This window comes from Nerophis lumbriciformis, linkage group LG03, assembly GCF_033978685.3.
Source record: "Nerophis lumbriciformis linkage group LG03, RoL_Nlum_v2.1, whole genome shotgun sequence".
Lineage (NCBI taxonomy): Eukaryota > Metazoa > Chordata > Actinopteri > Syngnathiformes > Syngnathidae > Nerophis > Nerophis lumbriciformis.
This window is the reverse complement of record NC_084550.2, coordinates 16,072,655-16,097,241: the sequence shown is the minus strand read 5'-3', so window position 1 is coordinate 16,097,241 and position 24,587 is coordinate 16,072,655. Positions and strand designations below refer to the sequence as shown.

General features: G+C 37.8%; 1 protein-coding gene across 1 annotated transcript in view; it reads left to right on the top strand.

Annotated features, from left to right (window-relative positions):
• acsl6 (acyl-CoA synthetase long chain family member 6) overlaps nt 1–22,253 on the top strand; it is a 94,553-nt gene extending 72,300 nt beyond the window's left edge. The window contains exons 15-21 of the mRNA XM_061934243.1: nt 1,721–1,793; nt 12,158–12,246; nt 16,423–16,539; nt 16,608–16,751; nt 17,037–17,138; nt 19,698–19,769; nt 21,544–22,253. Coding sequence (XP_061790227.1) covers nt 1,721–1,793; nt 12,158–12,246; nt 16,423–16,539; nt 16,608–16,751; nt 17,037–17,138; nt 19,698–19,769; nt 21,544–21,684 — 738 coding nt within the window. The 3' untranslated portion in view covers nt 21,685–22,253. The remainder of the gene's footprint in view (nt 1–1,720; nt 1,794–12,157; nt 12,247–16,422; nt 16,540–16,607; nt 16,752–17,036; nt 17,139–19,697; nt 19,770–21,543) is intronic.
• The last annotated feature ends 2,334 nt before the right edge of the window (nt 22,254–24,587 follow it).

Here is a 24,587-nt window from a genome sequence, read left to right as displayed (position 1 = left end):
ATCACGCCTCTCCAGGTTTCACTGTCGTTGCCAACATGAGCATTGAAGTCCCCCAGTAGCACGAGGGAATCACCCGGGGGAGCACTCTCAAGTACTCCCTCGAGTGAATCCAAAAAGGGTGGGTACTCTGAGCGCGCAAACCACAGTCAGGACCCGTTCCCCCACCCGAAGGCGGAGGGAAGCTACCCTCTCGTCCACCGGGTTGAACTCCAACGTACAGGCTCTGAGCCGGGGGGAAACAAGAATTGCCACCCCAGCCCGTCGCCTCTCACTGCCGGCAACGCCAGAGTGGAAGAGAGTCCAGCCCCTCTCGAGAGAACTGGTTCCAGAGCCCTTGCTGTGCGTCGAAGTGAGTCCGACTATATCTAGCCGGAACTTCTCCACTTCGCGCACTAGCTCAGGTTCCTTCCCCCCCAGCGAGGTGACGTTCCACGTCCCAAGAGCTAGCTTCTGTAGCCGAGGATCGGACCGCCAAGTGCCCTGCCTTTGGCTGTCGCCCAGCTCACATCGCACCCGACCTCTATGACCCCTGCTATGGGTGGTGAGCCCATTGGAGGGGGGACCCACGTTGCCTCTTCAGGCTGTGCCCGGCCGGGCCCCATGGGGACAGGCCCGGCCACCAGGCGCTCGCCATCGTGCCCCACCTCCGGGCCTGGCTCCAGAGGGGGGCCCCGGTGACCCGCGTCCGGGCGAGGGAAATCTGGGTCCTTGTTTTTTCTTTTTCATGGAGGTCTTCGAGCTGCTCTTTGTCTGATCCCTCACCTAGGACCAGTTTGTCTTGGGAGACCCTACCAAGGGGCATAAAGCCCCCGGACAACATGGCTCCTAGGATCATTGGGACACGCAAACTCCTCTACCACGTTAAGGTGGCAGCTCAGAGAGGAGTATATAAAAATACATTAATTAAAAAGTTAAACAAAATAATTAAAGAAAGAAAAGAATAAATATAAAAACATAATTAAAAATACATAATGAATGAATAAAACATTTTTTTAAATAATTCAAAAAAGAAAATAATACAAATAAAAGCATAATAAAAAAAGGTTTGTGCTGTCAAGTTATTAATTTCTTTAATCAGATAAATCACACTTACATTTGGATTAATCATGGTTAATCACAGGTTTTTATTCACTTGCATGATTTAAACACCTTTATAAAGAACCAAATATTTGGACACAAATGCAATGTTATCGTCATAATGTCACCAGGAGAAGAAGTTTAAAATGTTCTACTTGAATGCTCAGAACTTGGTATCCAGTCAGGGTTTATTTTGGCGTGAAATCTGCAAGTGACACAACACACTCATCATCTTTGCACGGACATATAACAACATGTCCCGCCTTCATGGCAACCATTGGCAAGGAAACCAGCGCAGATAGTTAATAATCCTGTCAAAAAACTAATCTGAATGCCCAAAATCTAGTCACATGTTTCTTATCCCATTTCGGGCATTTTCTGAAAGTTTCACTAGCTAATTAGGTGACAAAAAATATTAATAATTCAATAATCTGGCAGAGGTAACATGATTATTATGAGGCTAATATCAGTTTATGGATGAATCATATAAGGCAATCTAGTCCCTGAATAAAATGAGAGGCACACATAAGAAATGAAGTAACTGTAGCCGTCTTGACGTTTTATGACTTTTCCAAAAACAACAAGTTGATGCTAAAATGCTAACACGCTCAGTACTGACCCACAGTGCCCCCCACCCCTGCAGGTGTACGAGGCGTACGGGCAGACGGAGTGCACCGCCGGCTGCACTTTCACCACACCGGGAGACTGGACGCCAGGTGAGATGTGCCTTATGCAAGGTTAGCCAAGTCTCGGCTCAAAGGTCTAAAAGCAATTGAAAACACGTTAGAAGGAATGTTAGAAGCAAACAAATGCTCCTGTGGGTTGGATGACGTCACAGCAGCGTCAACCTGCTTTTACTAGAACAAGAATCTTGTCAAGGAAGAGTTGTTCGGTGACATTATTTCACTCAGAATCAGAATCAGAATCAGCTTTATTGTCATTACGCAAAGTAACGAGATTGAGGCCATTCCATACAGTGCGATGTGTGCATGTGTGCATGTGTGCATCCTTCCTTTATCTGCTGTCCTGTTTGATCTGCACACATAACAAATCCAGTTCAGCTTTCCTTTTATTTATTTTTTTATGCAACTTATGATGTTCAATCTTTTATTTAATTTTGAAAATTATTTTTTTTGGTCATTGTCATTCAGTAGCCCAATTAGAAAGGAAATAATGTCAGTAATCATTTAAAGCAAACTTTTTTTTTTACTGTGGGCCATTTTGATATTTTTCATTTTTAAAACCAATAAAATAGATGGATTTTATTTATTTTTTTAACCTATTCGGCTCCCCTCAAGTTTGGTTTTCGGGGACCTGGAAGTGTCTCAGTCTTACAAATGTTATATAAAAATAAGCAATATATTATTTTATTCAATTTCAGGCCTATCTGTCGATACAAAGTATTTTCTTTATGTTTTTTGCCATTTTTGTCAAAACCCTGTTTTTTTTGGCAATATTTTCCCCAAAAGATTTTTAAAATGGAATATTTGTTGTGAAGTAATTGGAGCCTTAAATTCATAATAACATTGATTTGAATGTGTTATTATTTTTTGAGCAAAGACAGTTTAATAAAAAAAAAAATCCCACTTAAATGATCAGGTTTCGAATGGGCCCCACTCATAAATCAAATGGGCCCCACTCATAAAAGTGTTAAAAATAAGCCATACATTTTTTTTTTTTTACTTTCAACACATAAGTCTCTGGATCTACGTCAGATCTATTTGTCGAATACAATTTTAAATTATTTTTTATGTTGTTTTTTTTAATGTACTTTTTGTCAAAAAACACTTTTTTATGACAAAAGCACAAAATATGCAACATTTCCCCCAAAAATATGTTAAAGTGGAATATTTGATGTGAAGTAGTTGGAGCCTTAAATTCATAACATTGATTTTTATTTGTTATTATTTTTTGAGCAATGACAGTTTATGCAACTCAGATAGGCTCCAGCACCCGCCGCGACCCCAAAAGGGACAAGCGGTAGAAAATGGATGGATGGATGACAGTTTAAAAAAAAAATCTCACTTAAATGATCAGGATCCAAATGGGCCCACCTCATAAAAGTGTTAAAAATAAGTCATACATTTTATTTATTTTTTCAACACATACAGTAAGTCTCTAGATCTACTTCAGATCTATTTGTCGAATATAATTTTTAAATTATTTTTTATTTTGGTTTTTTTATGTCCTTTTTGTCAAAAAACAATTTTTTTATGGCAAACACACAAAATATACAATATTTCCCCAAAAATATTTCAAAGTGGAATATTTGATGTGAAGTAGTTGGAGCCTTAAATTCATTACATTGATTTTAATTTGTTATTATTTTTTGAGCAATGACAGTGTAATAAAGAAAAAAATCCACTTAAATGATCAGGATCCAAATGGGCCCCACTCATAAAAGTGTTAAAAATAAGTCATACATTTTATTTATTTTTTCAACACATAAGTCTCTAGATCTACATCAGATCTATTTGTCAAATATAATTTTTTAATAATTTTTTATGGGGGTTTTTTATGTCCTTTTTGTCAAAAAACATGTTTTTATGGCAAACACACAAAATATGCAATATTTTCCCCAAAAAATATTTCAAAGTGGAATATTTGATGTGAAGTAGTGGGAGCCTTAAATTCATAACATTGATTTTAATTTGTTATTATTTTTTGAGCAATGACAGTTTAATTAAAAAAAAATCCCACTTAAATGATCAGGATCCAAATGGGCCCAACTCATAAAAGTGTTAAAAATAAGTCATTTATTTTTTGAACACATAAGTCTCTGGATCTACTTCAGATCTATTTGTCGAATATAATTTTAAAATTATTTTTTATCTGCGTTTTTTTATGTACTTTTTGTCAAAGAACACTTTTTTATGGCAAACACACAAAATATGCAATATTTTCCCCAAAAAATATTTCAAAGTGGAATATTTGATGTGAAGTAGTGGGAGCCTTAAATTCATAACATTGATTTTAATTTGTTATTATTTTTTGAGCAATGACAGTTTAATTTAAAAAAAATCCCACTTAAATGATCAGGATCCAAATGGGCCCAACTCATAAAAGTGTTAAAAATAAGTCATTTATTTTTTGAACACATAAGTCTCTGGATCTACTTCAGATCTATTTGTCGAATATAATTTTAAAATTATTTTTTATCTGCGTTTTTTTATGTACTTTTTGTCAAAGAACACTTTTTTATGGCAAACACACAAAATATGCAATATTTTCCCCAAAAAATATTTCAAAGTGGAATATTTGATGTGAAGTAGTTGGAACCTTAAATTCATAACATTGATTTTGATTTGTTATTATTTTTTGAGCAATGACAGTTTAATTAAAAAAAAAAATCCCACTTAAATGATCAGGATCCAAATGGTCCCCACTCATAAAAGTGTTAAAAATAAGTCATACATTTTTTTTTAAACTTTAAATACATATGTCCTTTACTTCAGATCTATTTGTCGAATATAATTTTTAAATTATTTTTTATGTTTTGTTTTTTTAGTGTACTTTTTGTCAAAAAACACTTTTTTATGGCAAACACACAAAATATGCAATATTTCCCCAAAAAATATTTCAAAGTGGAATATTTGATGTGAAGTAGTTGGAGCCTTAAATTCATAACATTGATTTTACTTTATTATTTTTTGAGCAATGACAGTTAAAAAAAATAAAAATCTCACTTAAATGATCAGGATCCAAATGGGCCCCACTCATAAAAGTGTTAATAATAAGTCATACATTTTCTCTACTACTAGATCTACTTCATATTTATTTGTCAAATATAATTTTTAAATTATTTTTATGGGGGGTTTTTTATGTCCTTTTTGTCAAAAAACACTTTTTTATGGCAAACACACAAAATATGCAACATTTCCCCAAAAAATATTTCAAAGTGGAATATTTGATGTGAAGTAGTTGGAGCCTTAAATTCATAACATTGATTTTACTTTATTATTTTTTGAGCAATGACAGTTTAAAAAAAAAATCTCACTTAAATGATCAGGATCCAAATGGGCCCCACTCATAAAAGTGTTAAAAATAAGTCATACATTTTTTCTACTACTAGATCTACTTCATATTTATTTGTCGAATATGATTTTTAAAAATGTTTTTTTGGGGGTTATTTTATGTCCAAACACTTTTTTATGGCAAACACACAAAATATGCAATATTTCCTCCAAAAATATTTTAAAGTGCAATATTTGATGTGAGGTAGTTGGAGCCTTAAATTCATAACATTGATTTTAATTTGTTATTATTTTTTGAGCAATGACAGTTTAATAAAAAAAAAAATCCCACTTAAATGATCAGGATCCAAATGGGCCCAACTCATAAAAGTGTTAAAAATAAGTCATACATTTAATTTATTTTTTCAACACATAAGTCTCTAGATCTACATCAGATCTATTTGTCGAATATAATTTTTTAATTATTTTTTATGTTTTTTTTTAATGTCCTTTATGTCAAAAAACACTTTTTTATGGCAAACACACAAAATATGCAACATTTCCCCCAAAAATATTTCAAAGTGGAATATTTGATGTGAAGTAGTTGGAGCCTTAAATTCATAACATTGATTTTACTTTGTTATTATTTTTTGAGCAATGACTGTTTAAAAAAAAAATCTCACTTAAATGATCAAAAAGTGATAAAAGTGTTAAAAATAAGTCATACATTTTTTCTACTACTAGATCTACTTCAGATTTATTTGTCGAATATAATTTTTTAAAATGTTTTTATGTTTTTTTTTTATGTCCTTTTTGTCAAAAGACACTTTTTTTATGGCAAACACACAAAATATGCAATATTTCCCCCAAAAATGGGCCCCACTCATAAAAGTGTAAAAATAGATCATACATTTTCTTTGTTTTACTTTCAACACATACGTCTCTAGATGAAGGGTGTCAAACTTGTTTTCATTGGGGGCCACATTGCTGTAATAACTGCCTTCAGAGGGCCGCTTTTTAAAAATGTATTAAAATTATGCATGCGGGCAATAACATGTGATTAATCAAAATTTAAAAAAATTAAAATATCATTTGACAGCATTGATGTAAATGTGTACCAGTAATCACCTCATATTATCATATTATTTAGATTTTTTTCATGTACAAACTAATGTTATCTTTACTAACATATTTTTGTAAAACACTATATATTAAAATGTAATATTTGGCAGTATTAGATTATAATGTTTAGAAGATACGCATTTTTTCCTGTCAAAATCAAAATAATTATTTGCGTTATTAAAAAAAAAAAAAAAGAAGTATTTTATTAAGACACATTTTTCCCAGGCTTTCGCGGGCCACATAGACTGATCCGGCCCCCGGGCCTTGAGTTTGACACCTGTGCTCTAGCTCCACTTGAGATCGAATATCGTATTTTAATCATTTTTTTATGTTTTTGTTTTACACCCTTTTTGTCAAAGAACACTTTTTTTGTGGCAAACACACATAAAATATGCAATATTTCTCCCCAAAAAATATTTCAAAGTGGAATTTTGGATGTGATGTAGAAAATAGGTCAATAATTCATAACAACATTGATTTTGATACATTATTGTTTGTTTTTTTTAGTAATGAAAAATGACAGCTTTGTTATCAGAGTCAACATTGCAACTTTTTATTGTTATATTTCACCAGTTTGCGCTTTTATTCCACTTTTTAATGTGTTGTTTTTTTTCAATGATATTTTTAGAATGTGCCAGATGTGGACCATGTATGCACCTCTGATTTAAGACTCTACTTTAAATACATATATTCAAATGATTGTGACCATGTATATTTAATTTTGTCATAATTGTAATTTAATTTGTATTGTAGGTGACACAGTACTTTATTAATAGTAGTTATTCTATTAGCATAAACTTTTATCCATAAATTGACACCCTATTGTTTAACATCTAATTGTGGGTTTATTTGAAATAAAATGGTGGTTCATGCACTCATTGACCACAACATTAGGTACACTTGCACTTTTGATTGAACATAACATAATATTTCAACCTCCTCGTTATGGTATTAGTTTGTGGAGTGTACATAATGTGGACAAAAGTTGTTATCTTGATTTAATACCTGACTTTGTTTTTATTGTTGATCATACCACTTATGTAAGGCTTTTGAACAACAAAATGTGGTTCAGCATTACCCCCTGCTGGTCACTGCGAGTATTACATTAACCTGCTCCAAAAACACAAGTCAAAGTACATCTATCTGACGGGAGTGCTTAAGAACGTATTTTTCAGTCAAAGATCCTCTATATGACAGGAGCGCGTTTGCTGTTTTAAGATCCTACTGCAAGTCAAAGATCCTCTATTTGCCATGAGGCAGCTTTGTTGTTTTTAAAGATACTATTGCTAGTCAAAGATTCTCTATATGATGAGGCGCTTTGCTGTTTTAAAGACTTGACTGCTAGTCAAAGATCTTCTATATGACAGGAGCACTTTGCTGTTTCAAGAACCTACCGCTAGTCAAAGATCTTCTATATGACAGGAGCACTTTGCTCTTTTAAGAACCTACCGCTAGTCAAAGATCTTCTATATGACAGGAGCACTTTGCTGTTACAAGAACCTACCGCTAGTCAAAGATCTTCTATATGACAGGAGCACTTTGCTGTTTTAAGATTTGACTGCTAATCAAAGATCTTCTAAAAGACAGGAGCACTTTGCTGTTTCAAGAACCTACTGCTAGTTAAAGATCTTCTATATGACAGGAGCACTTTGCTGTTTTAAGATTCGACTGCTAGTCAAAGATCTTCTATATGACAGGAGCACTTTGCTGTTTTAAGATTTGACTGCTAGTCAAAGATCTTCTAAAAGACAGGAGCACTTTGCTGTTTCAAGAACCTACTGCTAGTTAAAGATCTTCTATATGACAGGAGCACTTTGCTGTTTTAAGATTTGACTGCTGGTCAAAGATCTTCTATATGACAGGAGCACTTTGCTGTTTTAAGATTTGACTGCTAGTCAAAGATCTTCTATAAGACGGAAGCACTTTGTTGTTTCAAGCACCTACCGCTAGTCAAAGATCTTCTATATGACAGGAGCACTTTGCTCTTTTAAGAACCTACCACTAGTCAAAGATCTTCTATATGACAGGAGTACTTTGCTGTTTCAAGAACCTACCGCTAGTCAAAGATCTTCTGTATGACAGGAGCACTTTGCTGTTTTAGGAACATATTTTTAGTCAAAGATCTTCTATATGACAGGAGCACTTTGCTGTTTTAGGAACATATTTTTAGTCAAAGATCCTCTAAATGACAGGAGCACTTTGCTGTTTTAAGAACTTACCGCTAGTCAAAGATCTTCTATATGACAGAAACACTTTGCTGTTTTAAGAACTTACCGCTAGTCAAAGATCTTCTGTATGACAGGAGCACTTTTGCTGTTTTAGGAACATACATTTAGTCAAAGATCTTCTATATGACAGGAGCACTTTTGCTGTTTTAGGAACATATATTTAGTCAAAAGATCTTCCATATGACAGGACAAGAACACTTTGCTGTTCTTAAGAACCTACCACTAATCAAAGATCTTCCATATGACAGGAGCACTTTGCTGTTTTAAGAACATATTTTTAGTCAAAGATCTTCTATATGACAGGAGCCCTTTGCTGTTTTAAGAACCTACCACTAATCAAAGATCTTCCATATGAGAGGAGCACTTTGCTGTTTTGATAACATATTTTTAGTCAAAGATCCTCTGTATTACAAGAGCACTTTGCTGTTTTGATAAAGTATTGCTAAACAAAGATCCTCTACGTGACAAGAGCACTTTGCTATAACATATTGCTAGTCAAATGTTCTCTATGGAACAAGAGCAATCTATATGACAAGAGCACTTTGTTGTAACATATTGCGAGTCAAAGGTTCTCTTTATGACTAGAGCAATTCAGTTTTAATACCTATTGCTAGCCAAAGATCCTCTATGTGACAAGAGTACCTTGCTGTAACCTATTGCGGGTCAAAGATCCTCTCTATATGACAGAAGCATTTTGCAGTTTTCGGAACATATTTTTAGTCAAAGATCTTCTATATGACAGGAGCACTTTGCTGTTTTAAGAACCTACCGCTAGTTAAAGATCTTCTGTATGACAGGAGCACTTTTGCTGTTTTGGGAACATATTTTTAGTCAAAGATCTTCTTTATGACAGGAGCACTTTGCCGTTTTAAAAACCTACCGCCAGTCAAAGATCTTCCATATGAGAGGAGCACTTTGCTGTTTTAGGAACATATTTTTAGTCAAAGATCTTCTATATGACAGGAGCACTTTACTGTTTTAAGAACCTACCGCTAGTTAAAGATCTTCTGTATGACAGGAGCACTTTTGCAGTTTTCGGAACATATTTTTAGTCAAAGATCTTCTATATGACAGGAGCACTTTGCTGTTTTAAGAACCTACCGCTAGTTAAAGATCTTCTGTATGACAGGAGCACTTTTGCTGTTTTGGGAACATATTTTTAGTCAAAGATCTTCTTTATGACAGGAGCACTTTGCCGTTTTAAAAACCTACCGCCAGTCAAAGATCTTCCATATGAGAGGAGCACTTTGCTGTTTTAGGAACATATTTTTAGTCAAAGATCTTCTATATGACAGGAGCACTTTACTGTTTTAAGAACCTACCGCTAGTTAAAGATCTTCTGTATGACAGGAGCACTTTTGCAGTTTTCGGAACATATTTTTAGTCAAAGATCTTCTATATGACAGGAGCACTTTACTGTTTTAAGAACCTACCGCTAGTTAAAGATCTTCTGTATGACAGGAGCACTTTTGCTGTTTTAGGAACATACATATAGTCAAAGATCTTCTTTTTGACAGGAGCACTTTGCCGTTTTAAAAACCTACCGACAGTCAAAGATCTTCCATATGAGAGGAGCACTTTGCTGTTTTAGGAACATATTTTTAGTCAAAGATTTTCTATATGACAGGAGCACTTTGCTGTTTTAAGAACCTACCGCTAGTCAAAGATCTTCTGTATGACAGGAGCACTTTTGCTGTTTTAGGAACATACATATAGTCAAAGATCTTCTTTTTGACAGGAGCACTTTGCCGTTTTAAAAACCTACCGACAGTCAAAGATCTTCCATATGAGAGGAGCACTTTGCTGTTTTAGGAACATATTTTTAGTCAAAGATTTTCTATATGACAGGAGCACTTTGCTGTTTTAAGAACCTACCGCTAGTCAAAGATCTTCTGTATGACAGGAGCACTTTTGCTGTTTTAGGAACATACATTTAGTCAAAGATCTTCTATATGACAGGAACACTTTGCTGTTTTAAGAACCTACCGCTAATCAAAGATCTTCTATATGACAGGAGCACTTTGCTGTTTTAGGAACATACATTTAGTCAAAGATCTTCTATATGACAGGAACACTTTGCTGTTTTAAGAACCTACCGCTAATCAAAGATCTTCTATATGACAGGAGCACTTTGCTGTTTTAGGAACATACATTTAGTCAAAGATCTTCTTTATGACAGGAGCACTTTGCCGTTTTAAAAACCTACCGCCAGTCAAAGATCTTCCATATGAGAGGAGCACTTTGCTGTTTTAAGAACATATTTTTAGTCAAATATCCTCTAAATGACAGGAGCACTTTGCTGTTTTAAGAACATACCGCTCATCAAAGATCTTCTATATGACAGGAGCACTTTGCTGTTTTAGGAACATATTTTTGGTCAAAGATCCTTTAAACGACAGGAGCATTTTGCGGTTTTTGGAACATATTTTTAGTCAAAGATCTTCTATATGACAGGAGCAATTCGGTTTTAATAACCTATTGCTAGCCAAAGGTCCTCTATATGACAAGAGTACCTTGCTGTAACCTATTGCCAGTCAAAGATCCTCTATATGACAGGAGCATTTTGCTGTTTTAGGAACATACATTTAGTCAAAGATCCTCTAAATGACAGGAGCACTTTGCTGTTTTAAAAACCTACCGCCAGTCAAAGATCTTCCATATGAGAGGAGCACTTTGCTGTTTTAGGAACATATATTTAGTCAAAGATTTTCTATATAACAGGAGCACTTAGCTGTTTTAAAAACCTACCGCCAGTCAAAGATCTTCCTTATGAGAGGAGCACTTTGCTGTTTTAGGAACATATATTTAGTCAAAGATCCTCTAAATGATAGGAGCACTTTGCTGTTTTTAGAACATACCGCTAGTCAAAGGTCTTCCATATGACAGGAGCACTTTGCTGTTTTAGGAACATATTTTTAGTCAAAGGTCCTTTAAATGACAGGAGCATTTTGCGTTTTTCGAAACATATATTTAGTCAAAGATCCTCTAAATGACAGGAGCACTTTGCTGTTTTAAGAACATACCGCTAGTCAAAGATCTTCCATATGACAGGAGCATTTTGCTGTTTTAGGAACATAATTTTAGTCAAAGATCTTCCATATGACAGGAGCACTTTGCTGTTTTAAGAACTTAGTTTTAGTCAAAGATCTCCTATATGACAGGAGCACTTTGCTGTTTAAAAACCTACCGCCAGTCAAAGATCTTCTATATGACAGGAGCCCTTTGCTTTGCGGTAACATATTGCTAGTCAAAGCTTCTCTATACAACAGGAGCAATTTGGTTTTAATAACCTATTGTTAGTCAAAGATCCTCTATATTACAAGAGCACTTTGCTGTTTCGATAAAGTATTGCTAAACAAAGATCCTCTACATGACAAGAGCACTTTGCTGTAACATATTGCTCGTCAAAGGTTCTCTACCTAACAAGAGCAATTTGGTTTTAGTAACTAAAGATCCTCTACATTACAAGAGCACTTTGCTTGTTTACATAACGTATTGCTAGTCAAAGATCCTCTACATGACAAGAGCACTTTGCTGTAACATATTGCGAGTCAAAGGTTCTCTTTATGACTAGAGCAATTCAGTTTTAATAACCTATTGCTAGCCAAAGATCCTCTATGTGACAAGAGTACCTTGCTGTAACCTATTGCCAGTCAAAGATCCTCTATATGACACTGTGGTGCTGGTTTATGGAATTATTCTTGTTTTACCAGGTCTGACAAGCCCAATTATTCATTTCTAATCATTTTGTCTTCTGATGTGTAAAACCCAATAAAGGCCATGTGGGCGCGCCGTTGCCGTGTAACCTCATCAAGCTGGTGGACGTTCCTGAGAAGAACTACTTTGCCTCCAAAGGGGAGGGCGAGGTACGTGTGGACGTGTTTTTATTATTAACTTGTGAATTTTCACAAACATGATCCTATGACACTATATTGCCAAAAGTATTTGGCCACCCAATCCAAATGATCAGAATCAGGTGTCCTAATCACTAAGGCATGGAGACTGTTTCTACAAACACAGGACAAGTCCATGCTCCCAACCTTGTGGGGAACAGTTTGGAGCGGGCCCCTTAAAGAAATGGATGACAGAGTCTGGTGTGGGTGAACTTGACTGGCCTGCACAGAGTCCTGACCTGAACCCGATAGAACACCTTTTGAGACTGAGAGCCAGGCTTTCTCAAGTTTCGACACACGGACACGACAGAGAAAACAGTTTTCGTCATCATTGTTCAAATATTGTAACGTCTGTCGAGGCGCTTTGAGGACATGAATTCCATCCATCACTTTACTGAGCAAAACTCTTTATTGTCGGCCATAAACACATCACCAAAACATTAGTAAAAAAAAAATATATCTAACAAAAGTGGTCATTTTCTGCAGTACAAACCAGACCAAAAGCAACTTTGTTATATCAACAGCAGCCGCTGGCTCTTTCTCACTTGCGCCAACACATGCACACATGGCACTAAGCCAGTGATGCGTTTACAGCCACACAAAAAGTCGGACAACTCCAACACCACACATAAAGTGTCATTCCAGGTCGTTACACTATGATTTACCAATCAAATGTGCGTATTCTAGTGTCATTTATTAGGAATCTTAATTTATAAATATTAATCACGAAATGCTGTTAGTATATTAAATAAATACTAATAAAAATATACTTTTTACAAACAGGAAGTTGCAGGAATGTACACATGATCCCCTGCTTACATCTCATTGTGCAACATGTGAATGTTTTAATGGGAACTAAATGCAATGTCTGAAAGGGGTACAAATTATTTCCAAAGCAGGACCTCCACCCAGACAAACAATACAAGTACACAGTTCATGAAAAACAATATTTTGTGTTATTGTCTAAACACTTATATTAGAAAATAACCTCATGGAAATGACTGCTGTCATTTGATTTTAATAATAAGAGAATGTTGTCCGTCTATCTGTGTTGGCCCTGCGATGAGGTAGGGTGTACCTCGCCTTCCGCCCGAATGCAGCTGAGATAGGCTCCAGCGACCCCGAAAGGGACAAGCAGTAGAAAATGGATGGATGGATGGAGATTTAACGTGTTATTTAGTCAGGTTTGGGACAGGTGTGCTGCTGGTGTAGCCACAGTGTGCACGTCTGATGTTGCTCACATGGGCTCCACTGAATGCTCAGGGACTTTTTGCGTTTGCTCACACACATGAACAATTAGCTCTCAGTCTCCTTTTTAATTCATCCCAAAGGGGTTCTATCGGGTTCAGGTCAGGACTCTGTGCAGGCCAGTCAAGTTCATCCATACCAGACTCTGTCATCCATGTCTTTATGGACCTTGCTTTGTGCACTGGTGCACAGTCATGTTGGAAGAGGAAGGGGCCCGCTCCAAACTGTTCCCACAAGGGTTGGGAGCATGGAATTGTCCAAAATGTTTTGGTATCCTGGAGCATTCACAGTTCCTTTCACTGGAACGAAGAGGCCAAGCCCAACTCCTGAAAAACAACCCCGCACCATAATTCTTCCTCCACCAAATGTAGCGTTCTCCTGGCAACCTCCAAAACCCAGACTCGTCCATCAGATTGCCAGATGGAAAAGCGTGATTCATCACCCCAGAGAACGCGTCTCCACTGCTCTTGGTGATGTATGGCTTAGATGCAGCCGCTCGGCCATGGAAACCCATTCCGTGAAGCTCTCTGCGTACTGTGCGTGGGCTAATTCGAAAGTCGCATGACATGAAGTTTGGAGCTCTGTAGCAACTGACCATGAAGAAAGTCTTTGCACTATGCGCTTCAGCATCCGCCGACCCCTCTCTGTCAGTTTACGTGGCCTAATGGCTAGTGATGGGTCCGGCAACACCGATGCATCGGCGCATGCGTCGAGCTCATAGAGCAAAACCCTGTGTCGGTGCGCGTACCGCTTTTAGAAAGTCACGTGACCGATCATGAGCTGTTTTGGTCACGTGACCGATACGCGAACTGTGTCGCACTGACGCCTCCTCTGTGCCCTGTGAGCGGGTCTTTTCTACAGCCGGAGAAATAATAACTAAGAGAAATCGTCTAAAATGTAATACGTCGGAAAAACTTTTTTTTTTTTTTTTTTTTATAAAAATGTGTAAAAAAATAAAATTAAAAAAATTCCCAGTCCACAATCATCCACAACACGTTCTCTTAGATTTCCATGTTATGATACATGTTCACATTATTTATTGACTGTATCTAAAAAAGATAAAAATATATTTTTATTTAAATGAAGATATGGAATAATCCTAAATGAAATACAATGACTTGGTTTATATTATTGTATATACTAGGGCAGGGGTCAGCAACGCGGTGCCCGTGGTCACCAGGTAGCCCGTAAGGACCAGATCAGTCTGGCCTGTTCTAAAAATAGCTCAAAGAGCAGCACTTACCAGTGAGCTGCCTCTATTTTTTAAATTGTATTTATTTACTAGCAAGCTGGTCTCGCTTTGCTCGACATTTTTAATTCTAAAAGAGACAAAACTCAAATAGAATTTGAAAATCCAAGAAAATATTTTAAAGACTTGGTCTTCACTTGGAATAAGTGGTAGAAAATGGATGGATGGATGGGTCTTCACTTGTTTAAATAAATTAATTTATTTTCTACTTTGCTTCTTATTACTTTTAGAAATACAATTTTAGAGAAAAAATACAACCTTAAAAATGATTTTAGGATTTTTAAACAAATATATTTTTTTACCTTTTAAATTTCTTCCTCTTCTTTCCTGACAATTTAAATCAATGCTCAAGTAATTTTTTTTTATTTTTTATTGTAAATAATAATACATATTTTAGCTTCTGGTTTTTTGACAAAGAATATTTGTGAAATATTTCTTCAAACTTACTATGATTAAAATTCAAAGAAAATATTCTGGCAAATCTAGAAAATCTGTAGAATCAAATTTAAATCTTATTTCAAAGTATTTTGAATTTCTTTTAAAATTTTTGTTCTGGAAAATCTAGAAGAAATACTGATTTGTCTTTGTTAGAAATATAGCTTGGTCCAATTTGTTATATATTCTAACAAAGTGCAGATTGGATTTTAACCAATTCAAAACATGTCATCAAAATTCTAAAATGTATCTTAATCAGGAAAAATTACTAATGATGTTCCATAAATTATTTTTTTAATTTTTTCAAAAAGATTCAAATTAGCTAGTTTTTCTCTTCTTTTTGTTGGTTGAATTTTGAATTTTAAAGAGTTGAAATTGAAGATAAACTATGTTTCAAAATTTTATTTTAATTTTTTTCGTGTTTTCTCCTCTTTTAAACTGTTCAATTAAGTGTTTTTTTTCATCATTTATTCTCTACAAAAAACCTTCTGTAAAAGGAAAAAAAAATGTACAACGGAATGACAGACAGAAATACCCATTTTTTTATATATATAAATGTATTTATTTAGCTATTCTTGTTTAAATCACACTTACGTGTAACTTACAAATGACAATATATTTATTTATTTAAGTGTGTATCAAACTGGTAGCCCTTCGCATTAATCAGTACCCAAGAAGTAGTTTTTGGTTTCAAAAAGGTTGGTGACCCCTGTACTAGGGCATAAAATCAGTGTCAGTTGAGTCGGTCCATAGGTTGCCTGTAGGGATTTTTAATGTCCAGCAGATGTCATTATTTAGTGACACAGTATCGACACAGTATCAATACAGTTTTGCAATGTGTCGAAACGCTTCATGACGCCTCATCAACCCATCACTACTAATGGCTGAGTTGCTGTTGTTCCCAAACGCTTCCATTTTCTTATAATAAAGTTGACTTTGGAATATTTAGGAGGGAGGAAATTTCACGACTGGATTTGTTGCACAGGTGGCACCCTATGACAGTTCCACGCTGGAAATCACTGAGAGCGGCCCATTCTTTCACAAATGTTTGTAGAAATAGTCTCCATGCCTAAGTGCTTGATTTTATACACCTGTGGTGATTAGGACACCTGATTCTGATCATTTGGATGTGTGGCCAAATACTTTTGGCAATATAATGTTTACTTAAAGTCACGTCAGGTTTTGGTGAGTAAGTACAAATGTGGGCCCCCGTGCAGGTGTGCGTGAAGGGACCAAACGTGTTCAAGGGCTACCTCAAAGACCCGGAGAGGACGGCCGAGACGCTGGACGCGGGCGGCTGGCTCCACACGGGCGACATCGGAAAATGGCTGCCAGTAAGTGATCGTCGCCGTCGTTCGCCGACGTCGCCCGCGTGACAATTTTACACCCGATCCCCCGTCAGAACGGCACGCTGAAGATCGTGGACAGGAAGAAGCACATCTTCAAGCTGGCGCAGGGCGAGTATATCTCCCCCGAGAAGATCGAGAACATCTACATCAGGAGTCAGCCGGTGGCCCAGCTCTACGTCCACGGAGACAGCCTCCAGGTGAAGTGAAGTGAATTATATTTATATAGCGCTTTTCTCTAGTGACTCAAAGCGCTTTTACATAGTGAAACCCAATATCTAAGTTACATTTAAACCAGTGTGGGTGATACTGGGAGCAGGTGGGTAAAGTGGATGGCGGACGCGGGGATCGAACCTGGAACCCTCAAGTTCGATCCACTCTACCAACCGAGCTATATACCGGGTGGCGCCCTCCTCGCCCCCGCAGCTTACTCGCTCTTTTTTTTCCTCCCCGCCTGTGTCACTAAACATAGCCGCTCTTTGCAGTCCTGCTTGGTGGGCATCGTGGTGCCCGACCCGGAGGTCATGCCCGAGTGGGCCAAGAAGAAAGGAATCCTGGGCACCTACAAGGACCTCTGTAAAAACACGGTAAGTTCACGTGCATGCTGGGAGACAACCACCATGTATCCCGCATGGGGGGAGTACATACTACAAACCAAGTTTCCATATGAGTTGGGAAATTGTGCTAGATGTAAATGTAAACGGAATACAATGATTTGCAAATCATTTTCAACCCATATTCAGTTGAATATGCTACAAAGACAACATATTTGATGTTCAAACTCATAAACTTTTTTTTTTTTTTGCAAATAATAATTAACTTAGAATTTCATGGCTGCAACACGTGCCAAAGTAGTTGGGAAAGGGCATGTTCACCACTGTGTTATATGGCCTTTCCTTTTAACAACACTCAGTAAACGTTTGGGAACTGAGGAGACACATTTTTTAAGCTTCTCAGGTGGAATTCTTTCCCATTCTTGCTTGATGTACAGCTTAAGTTGTTCAACAGTCCGGGGGTCTCCGTTGTGGTATTTTAGGCTTCATAATGCGCCACACATTTTCAATGGGAGACAGGTCTGGACTACAGGCAGGCCAGTCTAGTACCCGCACTCTTTTACTATGAAGCCACGTTGATGTAACACGTGGCTTGGCATTGTCTTGCTGAAATAAGCAGGGGCGTCCATGATAACGTTGCTTGGATGGCAACATATGTTGCTCCAAAACCTGTATGTACCTTTCAGCATTAATGGTGCCTTCACAGATGTGTAAGTTACCCATGTCTTGGGCACTAATACACCCCCATACCATCACACATGCTGGCTTTTCAACTTTGCGCCTATAACAATCCAGATGGTTCTTTTCCTCTTTGGTCCGGATGACACGACGTCCACAGTTTCCAAAAACAATTTGAAATGTGGACTCGTCAGACCACAGAACACTTTTCCACTTTGTATCAGTCCATCTTAGATGAGCTCAGGCCCAGCGAAGCCGACGGCGTTTCTGGGTGTTGTTGATAAACGGTTTTCGCCTTGCATAGGAGAGTTTTAACTTCTTGCACTTACAGATGTAGAGACCAACTGTGGTTACTGACAGTGGGTTTCTGAAGTGTTCCTGAGCCCATGTGGTGATATCCTTTACACACTGATGTCGCTTGTTGATGCAGTACAGCCTGAGGGATCGAAGGTCACAGGCTTAGCTGCTTAAGTGCAGTGATTTCTCCAGATTCTCTGAACCCTTTGATGATATTACGGACCGTAGATGGTGAAATCCCTAAATTCCTTGCAATAGCTGGTTGAGAAAGGTTTTTCTTAAACTGTTCAACAATTTGCTCACGCATTTGTTGACAAAGTGGTGACCCTCGCCCCATCCTTGTTTGTGAATGACTGAGCATTTCATGGAATCTTCTTTTATACCCAATCATGGCACCCACCTGTTCCCAATGTGCCTGTTCACCTGTGGCATGTTCCGAATTAGTGTTTGATGAGCATTCCTCAACTTTATCAGTATTTATTGCCACCTTTCCCAACTTCTTTGTCACGTGTTGCTGGCATCAAATTCTAAAGTTAATGATTATTTGCAAAAAAAAAATGTTTGTCAGTTTGAACATCAAATATGTTGTCTTTGTAGCATATTCAACTGAATATGGGTTGAAAATGATTTGCAAATCATTGTATTCCGTTTACATTTACATCTAGCACAATTTCCCAACTCATATGGAAACGGGGTTTGTACTATTAGTACAAACCCCAAAACCAGTAAAGTTAGCACGTTGTGTAAATGGTAAATAAAAACAGAATACAATGATTTGCAAATCCTTATCAACTTATATTCAATTGAATAGACTGCAAAGACAAGGTACTTTGGTAAACTTTGTTATTTTTTGCGAATATTAGCTCATTTGGAATTTGATGCATGCAACATGTTTCAAAGAAGCTGGCATAAGTGGCAAAAAAGACTGAGAAAGTTGAGGAATGCTCATCAAACACTTATTTGGAACATCCCACAGGTGAACAGGCAAATTGGGAACAGGTGGGTGCCATGATTGGGTATAAAAAGCAGCTTCCATGAAAAGCTCAGTCGTTCACAAATAAGGACGGGGCGAGGGTCACCCCTTTGTGAACACATGCGTGAGCAAATTGTTGAACGGTTTAAGAACAACATTTCTCAACGAGCTATTGCAAGGAATTTAGGGATTTCACCATCTACGGTCCGTAATATCATCAAAAGGTTCAGAGAATCTGGAGAAATCTCTGCAGGTAATATTACGGGCCTTCGATCCCTCAGGCGGTACTGCATCAAAAAGCAACATCAGTGTGTAAAGGATATCACCACACGGGCTCAGGAACACTTCAAAAAAACACTGTCAGTAACTACAGTTCGTCGCTACATCCGTAAGTGCAAGTTAAAACTCTACTATCCAAAGCCAAAGCCATTTATCAACAACACCCAGAAAGGTTCTCGGTTCGAACATTAAATATCGTGTCTTTGCAGTCTATTCAATTGAATATAAGTTGATTTGCAAATCATTGTATTCTGTTTTTATTTACGAATTACACAACGTGCCAACTTTTGGGTTTTGTAGTACTACTGCTAGTACTACGAGTACTACATATCATGAAGAGTGTGAAGGTGAGCTTTTGTCAACAGGAGCTCAAGAAGGTCATCCTTGAAGATCTGGTGCGTCTTGGCAAGGCCAGCTGTCTGCACTCCTTTGAGCAGGTACACATAAGAAACACATTTAAACGAGAAGAACCTATTGCAAAAACACTCAAATCAAAGATCCTCTATTGTCTTTGCCATTTTTGAGAACCTATTGAAAGATCCTTTATATAACAGGAGGTATTTGCTGTGTTTGAGAACATATTGCAAAAACGCTCATCAAAAATGTACAGTATGAGAGGAGTAGCCCTTTGCTGTTTTTGAGAACCTACTGCCAAAAACCCACGAGTCAAAGCTTGTCTGTATGACAGGAAACTTGCTGGTTTTGAGAACTGACTGTCAATAAAAACGCTACTCAAAGATATCTTTATATGACAGGAGAACTTTACTTTTTGTAGAACCTACTGCAAATACAAAACACTAGTCAAAGATCATCTTTATGACAGAGGGGCAGAGACCTTTGCTGTTTTTAAAAACCTTTTGCAAAAAAAAAACACTAATCTAAGATCCTTTATACCAGTGATTGTACACTTAACACTTTGGGCACCTAACGATTCGATTCCCAGTCCGATTCCTGGGGTGATGATTCGATTCAGATCCTGTAATGATCCGTTGCCCGACCCCCCACCAAGTCCTCCCTCCGCCCTCCCGTGACTCTTGAACTTGTTTTCTGGGGGGTATTCCGGGGACATCTGGAATCTGTCCTTAAGGAGGGTTTCTGTCATGAACCATTGCCCGGATCATGTTTTGTTTAGTCATGTTCTGTTAGTTTTAGTTCTGGCGTCACTCGCGTCCACCTTCTCGACGGTCACGGACGTGGCCGTTCTGTGGTCGCCCGCCTCGCCTGCTGCAGCGGCGTTCCACTCGCCGCCGCCACTTGACTTGTCCTCGGTGTATTCGGGGACACTTGGCCTGGCGACCCACCACCAAGTCCTCCCTCCGCCCTCCCGTGACTCTTGAACTTGTTTTTTTGGGGGGTATTCCGGGGACATCTGGAATCTGTCCTTAAGGTGGGGGTACTGTCATGATCAGTTACCCGGATCATGTTTTGTTTAGTCATGTTCTGTTAGTTTTGGTTCTGGCGTCAGTCGCGTCCACCTTCTCAACGGTCACGGACGTGGCCGTTCCGTGGTCGCCCGCCTCGCCTGCTGTAACGGCATTCCACTCGCCGCCGCCACTTGACTTGTCCTCGGTGGATTCGGGGACACTTGGCCTGGCGACCGACCACCAAGTCCTCCCTCCGCCCTCCCGTGACTCTTGAACTTGTTTTTTTGGGGGGTATTCCGGGGACATCTGGAATCTGTCCTTAAGGGGGGTTCCTGTCATGATCCGTTGCCCGGATCATGTTTTGTTTAGTCATGTTCTGTTAGTTTTGGACTCCCCTTAGTTCCTGTTTTGTGCACCTCTGGGTTTGTTTGGGCACTGATTGGTTGCACCTATCTCTGGTTAGTGTTCGGCACGCTCACCTGCTGCCGAGCACTAATCAGAGAGCTATTTATTCACGCGTCTCGCCACGCTCCTTCTGGCTTCATTGTTTGCTGAACGCAACATGTATTCCAGTTTTCTAGCTCATGATTCCTGTTCTAAGTTTTTGCACGCATCCCTCTTGTTTTGTTTTCCATCCGGAGTTGTCCGTCTGCATCTTGGGAGAACGACCTCGCAGTTAGATGCGGCCCCCACGTGACAGATACTGGATTCAAACCGATTCTCCCAATGTATTATTTGGTACAATGACTATAATGCAACTTTCTAAGCAGGTTACAGGTTAGAAAAGCTCCTTCTGGTTGCATGAAGATGTTTTTTTGTTAATTGTATTTTTTTTCCCCGCCAAAAGGTGAAGAACATCTACATCCACAGCGAGATGTTCTCCGTGGAGAACGGCCTGCTGACGCCGACGCTGAAGGCCAAGCGTCCCGAGCTGAGGGAGTTCTTCAAGGGGAAAATCGAGCAGCTTTACAGCACCATCTCCATGTGAGCACCACCACGTATCCCCCCCCGTGGCATCTGGACACCGCCTCCCGCGGGGGCTGCTGTCGCGGGAGAAGGGTAGCTGATGGAAACCCAGCAGCAAAAACAAAACGAGCAATGTTCCTTCGTCACACACCGTCGCCATCGAAAATATGCAGCCCATCAACGTTAGCCCTTCAGCAAAAAGGAAGGCCATGATTTCATGACTTGAGGTTCCCTCAAAAAGGACCTCCTGCCTTACAAGTTAGCAGCAAGACTAGACCGACGATGAGCGGCCTGTTTGTTTTTCTCCTCACACACCTCATGTCAAAGCTTCTTCATTATGCTCCTCGAGCGTCGCACCAATGATGGATGTACATAAATACATAAATGTTAGCTTATTTATTATTCCCTGCTTTGAATGATGATGATTTTTACTTTGACTCTTCTAATGCGTGTGTAGTGAGACAATTGTACTTTCAACATTTTCTTTTTCTGCAGTAAAACAAACAAAAAAGATCAGCACCATATCCTTGTAATAAGGAGCAGGGAACACGTGGTCATGGAATAAAAAAAACCTTCTGGAATGATTTTAAACACCTTTTTATGTTTATTCCGCTTTGTCTCGTTAGGAAACATAGGACTTGTGTATGCGCAAAGATTCTCTATATGACAGGATCCCTTGGATCTTTCTAAGAACCTGCTACAAAAAAATACAATAGTCAAAATCCTTTATGTGACAGGATCCCTTAGCTGTTTTTGAGAACCTACTACCAAAAAATACACTAGTCCAAGATCCTTTATGTGACAGGATCCCCTAGCTGTTTTTGAAAAACAATTATGAAAAATACACGAGTCCAATATCCTTTATGTGACAGGATCTCTTAGCTCTTTTTGAGAACTTAATACAAAAATACTGTAGTCTAGATCCTTTATGTGACAGGATGTCTTAGCTGTTTTTGAGAACTTAATAGAAAAAAATAATTAGTCGAAGATCCTTTATGTGACAAATCCCTTAGCTGTTTTTGAAAACCTACTACGAAAATACGCTAGTCCAAGATCCTTTATGTGACAGGATCTCTAAGCAATTTTATGAACCTACTACACAAAATACAGTAGTCCAAGATCCTTTATGTGACAGGATCCCCTAGCTCTTTTTGAGAACCTACAACAAAAAAATACAATAGTCCAAGATCCTTTATGTGACATGATTCCCTAGCTGTTTTTGAGAACCTATTACGAAAAATACACTAGTCCAAAATTCTTTATGCGACAGATCCCTTAGCTGTTTTTGAGAACCTATTATGAAAAATACACTAGTTCAAGATCCTTTATGTGACAGGATCCCCTTGCTGTTTATGAGCACCTACTACAAAAAATACACTAGTCCAAGATCCTTTATGTGACAGGATCCCCTAGCTGTTTTTGAGAACCTATTACGAAAAATACACTAGTCCAAGATTCTTTGTGACAGAATCCCCAGCTGTTTTTGAGAACCTATTACGAAAAATACACTAGTCCAAGATTATTTATGTGACAGGATCCCCTAGCTGTTTTTGAGAACCTATTACGAAAAATACTCTAGTCCAAGATTCTTTATGTGACAGGATCCCCTAGCTGTTTTTGAGAACCTATTACGAAAAATACACCAGCCCAAGATCCTTTATGTGACAGATCCCCTGACTGTTTTTGAAAACCTACTACGAAAAATACACTAGTCCAAGATCCTTTATGTGACAGGATCCCCTAGCTCTTTTTGAGAACCTACAACAAAAAAATACAACAGTCCAAGATCCTTTATGTGACATGATTCCCTAGCTGTTTTTGAGAACCTATTACAAAAAATACACTAGTCCAAAATCTTTATGCGACAGATCCCTTAGCTGTTTTTGAGAACCTATTACGAAAAAAAACACTAGTACAAGATCCTTTATGTGACAGGATCCCCTTGCTGTTTATGAGAACCTACTACAAAAAATACACTAGTCCAAGATCCTTTATGTGACAGGATCCCCTAGCTGTTTTTGAGAACCTATTAAGAAAAATACTCTAGTCCAAGATTCTTTATGTGACAGGATCCCCTAGCTGTTTTTGAGAACCTATTACGAAAAATACACTAGTCCAAGATTATTTATGTGACAGGGTCCCCTAGCTGTTTTTGAGAACCTATTACGAAAAGTACACTAGTCCAAGATTTTTTATGCGACAGATCCCATAGCTGTTTTTGATAACCTATTACGAAAAACACACTAGTCCAAGATTCTTTGTGTGACAGATCCCTTAGCTGTTTTTGATAACCTATTACGGAAAATACACCAGTCCAAGATTCTTTATGTGACAGGATCCCCTAGCTGTTTTTGACAACCTATTACGAAAAATACACTAGTCCAAGTCCAAATATTGATTATTCAAAAAAACTAAATACAAATTTTAAAAAAAATTCCCAAATATGTTGATATGTTAGGAAGGAAAGTATTTGTATTTCTAATATTTGTATTTAATATAATACATGTGTTTAAATATAGGTCTCACTCAAAAAAACTACAACCAACACTTGTTTAGTTCAGCTAATAATAAAGTGGTTTTTTTGTAAATATAAAATAAATAAATAAAGCACTTTCAATGCAAAACAGCACACAATACAAGACAAAATATATCAAGCACATCCATTTTCTACCGCTTGTCCCTTTCAGGGTTGCGGGGGATGCTGGAGCCTATCTATTAAAAATAATAACAGTGACGAAACAAAAGATAATATTAACATAAATACACTGATTTATTGATCAAATACACATAACTTGAGGGCTTTTCTATTGAAATTGTCCTAGTTGTAACTACTAATTTAAAATTATTAAGCTTATAAGAAAAAATGGGTTTCACTTTTTAAATAAATCTACGTATTTAAGAAGCAACAGAATAATATCAATCACT